Source organism: Temnothorax nylanderi, unplaced genomic scaffold (genome assembly GCF_030848795.1).
Source record: "Temnothorax nylanderi isolate EJ_2023f unplaced genomic scaffold, tnyl_v1.0 TNYL_tig0180_pilon, whole genome shotgun sequence".
NCBI lineage: Eukaryota > Metazoa > Arthropoda > Insecta > Hymenoptera > Formicidae > Temnothorax > Temnothorax nylanderi.
This window is the reverse complement of record NW_027249242.1, coordinates 1577-12432: the sequence shown is the minus strand read 5'-3', so window position 1 is coordinate 12432 and position 10856 is coordinate 1577. Positions and strand designations below refer to the sequence as shown.

The 10856-nt window shown below is 36.8% G+C and overlaps 1 protein-coding gene and 1 pseudogene across 1 annotated transcript; both read left to right on the top strand.

Moving 5' to 3' along the window:
• The first annotated feature begins 1283 nt into the window (after positions 1-1283).
• On the top strand, positions 1284-4656 carry LOC139778359 (uncharacterized; annotated as a pseudogene).
• A 37-nt stretch (positions 4657-4693) lies between these two features.
• On the top strand, positions 4694-6660 carry LOC139778354 (E3 SUMO-protein ligase ZBED1-like; the record flags this gene model as incomplete). The annotated part of the gene is made up of 3 exons (XM_071716257.1): positions 4694-4907; positions 5021-5073; positions 5516-6660. Coding segments are annotated over exons 1-3 (1412 nt in total), but the record flags the coding sequence as incomplete, so codon positions are not given.
• Between the last annotated feature and the right edge of the window lie 4196 nt (positions 6661-10856).

Genomic DNA, 10856 nt, shown 5'->3' with positions numbered 1-10856 from the left:
TTTGCACCGAACTGGAACTGCCAACCGTCCATCTGCAAAGGAGGAGTCGACGGCATGCCATTCGCAACCACACGCCGAATAATAGGAGACACCTTCCAAATATGCAAAAACTATATCTCGATGCCGTCCAAATCTGAGAGAGCTGAGATCCTGAAGGAATTCCACGCCTCTGCCATCGGAGGACACAAAGGGGTAACAAAAACGTATAAACGACTCAAGGAGCGTATTACTGGCTTGGAATAAAACAAGACACAGACGACTTCATCCGCCGCTGTCGAAACTGCCAATTGAAAAAGTTGGTTGGTGTCAAGACGCGACAACCCATGGTCCTCACTGACACTCCTGGGGCAGCGTTCGACAAAATATCAATGGACATAATGGGACCATTGACAACCACGAATGCCGGAAACTCCTATATCCTTACGATCCAGGACCTACTCACGAAATACTCCTTAGCTATTCCCCTGAAACAAGCCTCTGCCATCCACGTGGCCAACGCTTTCGCAAAAGAATTTATCTGCGTATACGGCGCGCCACGAGCCTGGTTAACCGACCAAGGTTCACATTTTCTGAATGCGTTAATGCGGAACATTGCAAGAAAATTCCGAATAGCGACTTATAAGACTACCGCCTACAGACCCCAATCGAACGGCTCGGTAGAACGATCCCACCACGTGCTGTAGGAATACTTAAAGCACTTTACGTCTAATAAAAACGATTGGGATGACCACTTGAAATTTGCTACCTTTTCTTATAATACCAGCGTCCACGAAGGCACGCTGTACACCCCTCACGAGCTAGTTTTCGGAAAGACCGCGCGCATCCCGACGAGCGACCCGCCATTTGAGAATAAACCGAACGAAACGTATACCGAATATCTTACCCAATTATTCGAAAAGCTGCGAGAAACTCAAAGTATCGCTCAAACTAATCTAAACCAAGCTAAAGAACGGTCTAAAACTTATTACAATAAGCGAATTAATGCAAGTAAATTTAAAACAGGTGACTTTGTATATCTCCTGAAAGAACCAAATAAAGGGAAACTAGACGACCAGTACGTAGGCCCTTACGAGATAGTAGAAACCTTAAGAAATAATAATGTTAAGCTTCAGATAAGAAATAAGTCTAGAATTGTACACGTAGATAAACTAAAGATAGCTAGGAACTAGGAATTCCCACCATAAGTGTACCCCCTCCTCTTATAGCGATAAGAATTTAGTATGTAAAAGCGACGCAACGACCGTCGGCCGCAGTACAGCTCGAGCAGCGCACCTGACACAACCATGGAGCCCATAACAGTGACCATCATCCTGATCACACTCAGCACCACGGCACATGGCCTGCTGGGATTCGACTGTGGAGGCAAAGGACTAAATGTGACAACACTGTCCCTGACAGATATTGGAGACTGCGAGCTAGAAGACTTAGAACCCATCACCGAAGAAACATACATACAGCTCCTACAGTTAAGCGAGTTCGACCACACCATCGGAATACAATGCAGAATTGAAGTTGACCGCGAAATACAATACTGCGGGTGGTCCTCTTACAACTCGGCAGTACAGGGCGGAAAGTACGAGTATATACACGAAATCTCAGCCGACGCTTGTCGCAAAATGCAGGACAGCGGAACTATTTATCTGGGAGGAATCAGCGGAACCATAACCGGTATCAAAATAAACGCCACTACCACGCGGGCCATCACCATGGCGGGATCATTAGCCATGAACAAAAACTGTGAAAGAGCACAATACAGCGACCCCCTCGGCACCTGGAATAACGTCTTCGTGCAGGCAACGGTAAAAATAACCACGCGGCGAATGGAACTGCCCGTAAAACACTCCACGAACGAAGTGATCTTGCCCTCTGGCACCCGCTGTCCAGCCATGGAAGGCGAATGCTACGACGCAGACGGGACGATGACTTATTGGAAAACACTGCCGACCGACACTTGCCAGTTCAACAAGTACGATGTGCTCTACGAAGGGAACGCCCACCGAGTCTCACCTAAGCCAAGTCAAAAGAAAACCCCAGTCATTTACACTTTAACAACGAGGGACATCACTTTCGCTCTAGCCAAAACCACGGAAGTCGAAAGAGTGTCGACAGCGATCTGTAAGACGACCGCGTTACGTTTATTTTTTATATAACTTAACATAACTTACTTATTTTTATAGCCATTAAGTTTAACTTAAGATAAAACTGACCCCATTGCAACCCTTGTTTTTTTTTTTACATAAATTGATTCATCTCACAATGCGTAAAAGTACAAAAAATGAATAGTTTACGAGGCATATTAATTGTAGGTTCATGTCAAATTATATTAATTTTGGAACTACATATTCTTTGAAACAAAACATCTTGCAAAAAAATTTATTTGTACATTTAAAAATTATTTTTTCATAAAGAATCATTACACCTTTCCGCTTGTACCACGATTACTGGCTTACCTTGTAAATAATATATAATATTACAAGTAGGAATACACTATTTGGTCTGCAATCATAAATTTTTTCATATTGTACAGATATAATACTTGACATGGAAATAAATAAAAAACGTCAAAGAAAAGATATCTTGTATGTATCAAAGCGACACCTTACAAGAATAGCTGCACAGGAGGCAGATATTATTTGTCACAATTTGTTTGATAGAACTTCATTGTCGTGTGATAATAGTAAATTCACAACAAATTTGAACAATGACAGAATTAATTCTACAATAATATTTACTGACAATGATTTAGAATGTGAAAATAATGTCAGTTTTGTACAACAGGAAAATGCAAACATATTTGTACAATATGAAAATGCAAACAGACAATCAGAGTCGGATTCACAACAATCATCTTTAAACGTTTCTTGCGATGAATTAACCGATCTGCCATTTGAAAATGAAAGTGATAGCGATTTTCAAGACGATCTTGCAGTCTGGGCTATAGAATATAACATTACACATACCGCTCTCAAAGCATTGCTACTAACGTTGAAGAAACATCCTTGTTTTTCCACACTCTCTTCGGATGCATGAACACTTTTAAAAACGCCAAGACAACAACACATCCGTACAGTTGTACCAGGATCATATTATCATTTTGGTTTAGTGGAACCAATAAGACAAATATTATCTTCTGTAAAAGAGAATATTGATTGCTTAAAAATAGCTATAAACATTGATGGATTGCCTTTAACAAAATCATCGCAACAACAGTTTTGGCCTATACTTGGATCAGTTATTCCGTATAACAACGTTTTTATGATTGGGCTGTAACATGGCTATGAAAAACCGGAGGATATCAATAATTTCTTAAAAGATTTTGTCAATAAGGCTACAGAAATATGCGACAATGGAATTAACATCAACGGTCAACGGATAGCATATCGGATTGAAGCTTTAATTTGTGATGCGCCAGCTAAATCATTCGTTTTATGTGTCAAAGGACATTATGGATATTCTAGTTGTACAAAGTGTACTACGCAAGGACAATATGTAGGAAATCGGATATATTTCCCACAAATTGACGCACCACTTAGATCAGATGATGACTTTATACAAAAGGTAGACGATAGTTATCACAAACCAAATACAACGTGTAGTTTGTTAAATATTCCTTATTTCAAACCTGTAAAAAATGTTCCGTTGGACCCCATGCACTTGGTTTTTTTGGGATTAATGCGCAAATTATTGAACTTATGGGTTTATGGAAAACTACAATATCGACTACCACAGAGAGCTGCGGACGAAATTTCCACACGTTTAATTACTCATTTAAAGCCATCAATATCTCTAGAGTTTGCAAGAAAACCACGAAGATTGGATTGTACAAAATTATGGAAAGCCACAGAATACAGACAAATATTATTGTACACGGGTCCGTTAGCATTTAAATCTGTATTAAAGAAAAATACATATGTACATTTTATGACATTACACGTCATTATAAGGATTTTGTCTTCAGAGAGTTTACATGAACACTTAAGCTATGCGCAACATCTCATTTGTTTCTTTATTGAAACATTTATAAAACTGTACGGAGTTAAAAACGTCTCACATAATGTTCACTGTTTAAGTCATCTTGTGGATGATGTGAAAAGATTTGGACCTCTCGAGAACTTCAGTGCGTTTAAATTTGACAACTATATGCAGATACTTAAAAAATACCTACGAAAAGCGGAAAAACCTTTGGAACAAGTTGTGCGGAGATGCATTGAAAAAGAAAAGAACTTACACACATCAACTGCTTTGTCACATTCTGCTTCAAAACATTGTAATTTATTGTTGTTACATTACGATGGTCCGCTTACACCAAATTGTCACAATTCACAATATAAAGTTATCAAGTTCAACGAAATAACATTTAAAGCTGGGACACTCGCTGATAGCTGTTGTGGCTTAAGTTGTGGCGCAATTGTCTGTATAGAAAATGTGGCTTACTGCGCAAAACAGATTGTTCCTGTCATTATTGGTCGTGAATTCTTGGAAAAGGAAGATCTGTATAATGTTCCCTGTTCATCTTCCTTACTTGATGTTTATTCAGTTCATTCCTTATCTGATTTGAAATCATGGCCACTTAAAAACATTGTTAAAAAATATGTTAAATTGCCAGACGCAAATGAGAAGTTTGCCGTTTTCCCTCTTATACATTCCTACGGTTAAATCTGACAGCCATCTTTCCATCCTCTTTCCACACAGAATGGCCGAGAAGAAAAAAAAGAACTTTTTTGTTGTTGAATTCAAGGATGGACTTCAAATTATACCCAAGACTTGGTTAACCAGCGATTTAAAAAGAGCCAAATGGCCCAATTGTTACGTAACTAATAAGAGATATGACAAGGCAGTAAAAGATATGGAACAATCTGAATCTACTTGGGAGGAGCATCCTATTGTGAAATTATTTATGGCATGTCGTGAGTATAAATGTTATATTTTTAACTTTTTTTGTGACATTTTCTATATGTAGCATATGTATTTTTATTTTGTTCACTGTTACGGGTGATGCTTATTACGATATATTTTTCAGCCGACTATGCAACGGCACAAACAACATTAAAGCTAGCCAAGAAGTTATCAGATGTAAATACAGGCTCTGACCGAGGAGAATATTTAAAAAAAACACGAAAAATAAGAGCTACTAAAACAAATAATTCAAGCTCTAATGACGACAATGAAGAGTCAACCTCTAGTGACGAATCAATAACTCTATCCCTTCCAAAGCATCCAAGCAAACTGGCATCAATAAAGGGACATCGACCAAAAAAAAAACTCAGGCACATAAAGGTAAGAATACAATAAAGCATTAACAGCAGAGTTTGGCAGTTTTCCGAATAAGGAATCGTTATTTATTTTTCAATGCAAAATAAATTTTTATTTTAATAAAAATTGTTTCGCCTATCTTGAACAAGATTATATTCAAATAAAAGTTATATTTGTATATCATTGAATTTAGACAGTCTATATGTACACATATTTCGGACGTACTATACTAATATGTTTAAATGTTACTTTTATATTTTAGATACCTTGCTCGGAGACCCTTAAAAAAAGACTGTATCTGCTGTATGACGATGTGAAAGAGAAGATCAAGCTTGAGATGTCCAAGGCCACGTCTGTCACGTGCATTTCGGACTTCTGGAGCTTAAAAACTCAAGATGCATACATAACAGTGGTCGGTCAATTCTTATCAGACAATTGGGAAGTAAAATCTTACACGTTAACAACGGAGGAAGTCGAAGAACACCATACGACCATTAATATAAATGCAAAATTACTTGAAATTCTGCATGAATTTCGGAAGATTGACGAAAAAACTACAATTGTTGTTACGGACAACGCTATAAATATAACAAACGCTGTCAAAGCTCTACCAAATTTGACAGTGAATGAGGGGACAACATGTGCAGCACATACAATGCAGCTTGCGATATCCAAAGGATTGGATATCAAAAAAATTGTAACTTTTTATCAAAAAGCAAAGAAAATGGTCGAACATTTCCGTCATTCAAATATAGCGTGTGAAGCATTAAAAGCAAATCAAGAGAATCTCAAGATGCCTGTGCTTAAGTTGATACAAAGCGTTCCTACTCGTTGGAACTCTACATTCGATATGCTTGAACGCCTCTTAAAGAATAGACGTCCCGTGGAAAGTGTCCTCGCCAACAGATCTGTAACCAAACCAAAAGTCGCTCAGAATCTGGAAATCTCAGATTACGAATGGCATATTATGGAGAATTTTGTCAATGTGCTCAAGCCCTTACAGGTAGTAACTACGGTACTATGTGCTAATAATTCGCCCTTCTCGATAGTTCGTCCAATCGTCCGTTCACTGTTGGAGAATCATCTAAATCATAATTTATTGGACGATGATTTGCTCAGCAAATTCAAAGAAGTGGTATGCCAGGAACTCAGTACACGGTTCGATATGGATTGGAATGAAAATTCAACTTTCACTGCACGACAAATCGGTTCATTCTTTGATCCGAGGTACAAAGATCTATGCGCCGAAGAAGTAGAAGCAAAAGAGGCCGTGAAAGTTACAGTTCGTACGATGCTTAACGATAGGCTCGATTCTGCAGAGGATACTGAAAAGCCAGAAAAGAGTGCTCTGGATTTTCTTTTTCAAACGCAACCAAATCGATATACTGCACAAGCCCAATTCGCACGGTACATTGCAGAATCACAGATAAATCATAACGCGGACCCCTTTGAATGGTGGAAAATGCATGAGAAGAAGTTTCCAGCACTGGCTCCACTCGCGAAAAAGTATCTCAGTATACCAGCATCATCTGCCGGATCTAAAAGGGTGTTTTCTACATGTGGAAACATTGTAACTCAAAAAAGATGTTGTCTTGATCCTGCCAATGTCAATATTCTTGTCTTCCTTTTTCAAAATCGGAACTTACTTTCTGATAAATAATTTATTTATTTAAAACTGCAAAACATGTTTATTTTTAAGCACTGCATTTAACTTTGTATATTATGTTTTCGTTGAGAAATAAAAACTTATTTGAACTATACTCTATAATTCTTTCTTTAGCTATTCAATAATCAATTGAGAAATAGAAACTTATTGAATAAGCCGCAGTTAAAATGTAGTTCAAACTGAATTATTTCTATGTTTAGTATAATAATTATTATCTTTACGGAAAAAACACTCAAATTTGAGTATAAACACTCAATATTTGAGTGTTTTCTCCGTAAGGGTATAAATTCAATAATAATAAAAATCTCACGGTAACTCGTGTTTAAGATTTACGGTTTGTGGTAACTCGCGTTTATAAGATTTGAATCCAAGATCTGGTTAACGATCGAATAATTGAATCGGAAATCTAGACGGCATCAAACAAATTCGGATCCGAACAAGAACCGAATCCGAACAAGATCCGGATCCGAACAAGTTCCGGATATTTGGATTTTCACTTGAATCGAATATTCTATCTCGGATATCCGGATATCCGAATATTTATATATCCAGGCATAATCATCAGCCCTAGTCTTTAAGGGCTCAAACAGGCATCCAGAAATTGGAACGTTTATTTTCAAGAATTTATGGAGGAACATGGTCTGACCCAATGGGATTCGGACCCATGTATTTTTATAAAAGATGCCAATACGGAGGACTGGATGATACTATGTCTGTATGTTGGACTCATGGCATGCAGAAACAAGAAGTTATTAAAGGCTTTTATCTCCTCACTAATTGTAAGAAAAAAATTTGAAATTACATGTCACGAGCCGTCATGTTATGTTGGCATGGAAATCAATCGTGATCGAGAGAAGAAGACAATCTGCATTAATCAACAAAGATACATATCTCGTATGCTGTGTCGATTTGGAATGGAGAATTGTAAAACAACAACATCACCAATGGATTGTTCTGTCAAATTGTCGGAGCTGAATGAATAAAGGACGTCATTGAGAAGAGATTTCCTTATCGAGAAGCTGTGGGTAGTCTGAATTATGTTGCACTAATATCAAAGCCAGACATGTCGTATGCCGTGAACACACTTGCTCGATTTTCGAATAATCCATCTGAACTACATTGGAAAGCAGTTAAACATGTTATGAGATATCTTAAAGGCACAATTGGTTTATCGTTTTTAAAGTCAATAACTATAAATATCTTAACGCGCACACTAACAAGTAACACTACCCAAGTGTCACACGCTGATTTTTTTTAAACTGTGCACACATGTAGAACTTCGAAAAATATTTGTGTCGTGTTTTTTATTTTTGCTCATAAAGCATTTTAAGAGTAGAAACTATCTTCGAAATATTGACCTCCTCTTGTTTTGTTTATCATTTCTAACAATTTTCTAAATTTTTAATATAAGATGTTGTCAGGCGACATATCCCACATGCAATCAAATCTAAAAGTTTGTGTACATATAGCTTATTTAAATAATTCTTTTTTCAATATTAATATTACTTAAGTAAAACATTTAGATTTTTTTATATTACTAAAGACATCGAATAATGGTTTAAGCATGGAAAACGTGTCCAAGGAAATATAAATGTAAGTAAATTTACATCAAAAAAGTAAAATTGTAAAAATATTAATATGTTTCTCCGCTTACACAAATAGAAAAATATTTAGTATGAAATTAGATGCCGACCATTCACAAACGAGACTCTACATCGTGACCTACAGACACCCACTATTAAGGAGGAAATTAGAAGATATAGTCAGATATATCGAAATCGTCTAGAGGTCCATCCAATCGTCTTGCATCCTAGCAAACAATCTCATGAAAAAAGAACCTATCCAACGTCTGAAAAGAGAGATAGCTCAAGGCCCTCTAAAATAAAAAAGAGTAGTTTAGATTGTGCTACTGAGCTTGAATCATACTCTCCAAGTCACCTTATATTAAAACATATACTTTACTAAATGTTCCATTCAGGTTGTAAAGGAGAATTTGTAGTTATAAAAAAATTAATATATAAATAATAAGATGTTTGAAATACCGCGCTGTATTAATATAGAGACAGTGGTGTGCTGCCATCTGTTGTAGTTGTCGAGTCCGTAAAAAGCTCTAGCGGGACCAATGCGGGCCCATAGTGACATACCTAGAAAGTATTGCGCGCGCAGCGACGCAACGGTGCAGCCGTGCGGCAATGTAGCGCCACCTGACTTCCGGGTTCTTTGCGGAAGCGAGATTGTTCTCGAGCGAGCGTTCGCCCATTACGTATCGGTATCTTGTCGTGATTAGTCACGCGTGTCGAATCACATATTCGTTGCCTTTTGATTTAATCGAATTGAGTAATCAGATTCACTGATTTAGTTTACCGGTTCGCAGATTTGTTCTCGGTATTAATTAATTAATAAGAAGAAGCTTATATAGAAGCTAAAAGACGCCTGCGTGTACGAGGCGAGCTGAGAGGAGAGACATCCGCCGTGTGCATGAGATGTCCGCCATTACAGGAGAAGCATCCGCAGTTTGCATGAGATGTCCGCCATTACAGCCAAACGGATTGACGACGGAAATAAAGAGGCCGTGAATTAATATTGTACTATTCCTTATATTGAGGTCAAGTCCTCCAGTACGGAGAATACTTCCACAAAAAGTGGAAGCCCCGACCAAGAACTATCGGGAGCCTTTATTATTTTTGGATGGAGATCACTCAAAGTGAGCCCTTAAAATGTTCAGGGCATTTCGATCCCATCCCCGAGCCTTTTCAATATTATCGACGAGGCCGGAAGGAGAAGCTTCCTTCTCATGCATTGGAGCACTCAAGAGAAGCTTCCTTCTCGTGCATTTGAGTACTCAAAGTATTATAATACGGTTGCAACCACGCGTTAATTTACTTTGTCTTCTACTAGTAAAGAGCTCTACCTGTTGTAAATATTATTTTGGTCTATGCTAAATTGCATTAACTATTGAAATTAGAAACGATACGGTATTATTTAATACACGATCTTCAATTTATCGTAAATATCTTGTGAACGTAATGCGAACGTTATTTCATTTGTTTAACGACTAGACTTCGAGCGATCTTTCTCTTTTTATTTCGAATTATTGCGAATAATATGTTGCTGAGTTGCAATATGTGACATGTTCTTTAAAATTTCTGTATTGTCTGGTTTGAACTTATGGATTAATGCGTTTACTTGATACATATTCATTGATTCTTTGATTATAAGGTAATATTTGCGATAATTAAAGTTTTGAATAAAACTTTCGTATTAGCGTGCAATTTATTGATAATTAGAATTATTCACTCATTAACTTTTTCAATTCTACGTTCTCTTTAGAATAAATCTATCAATTAGAGTCACGCATTATTCCATCGCTAAGGTATAGATATATTTATTTCTTGTGAATTACAATTTCATTTATGGTTGTTGAAATTGTTTGAATTAATGGTCACTTCAACTTTCTTTGAGATATTCTTAATTTTGGATCATATCATAATTTATGGAAATGATTTCATGGAATTTGATACTTTCAAATTGAATTGGTGTTATTTTGGTTTAATTGAAGACATTGAAATAAATACTCTTCATGAATGACTTGACATGATTTAAAGTGAATTGGCCGTTAATAAGTTTATCTATTATGTGATTTCTAATTTATGTGATTTATCATTTATGTGATTCCTGATATTTGTGATTTCTTATCTATGATTTATGGAAACTCTTACGTATTTAATGATATATCGAAAGACTTAATAATTCACCAAAGAACATACTGTGCGGTAAATATATTAACTAAAAGTTCTTGACTATATCGAATTTGTGTTTCCTTAACATCTCTCAAAGCTCACGTTTCTTTCGGGGCGTGTACATAAGAAAATTGAGATTTAAAGATGCAGAACATCAAAACATCAATCTTTATTCAACCCTTTCACTTAATTTCATA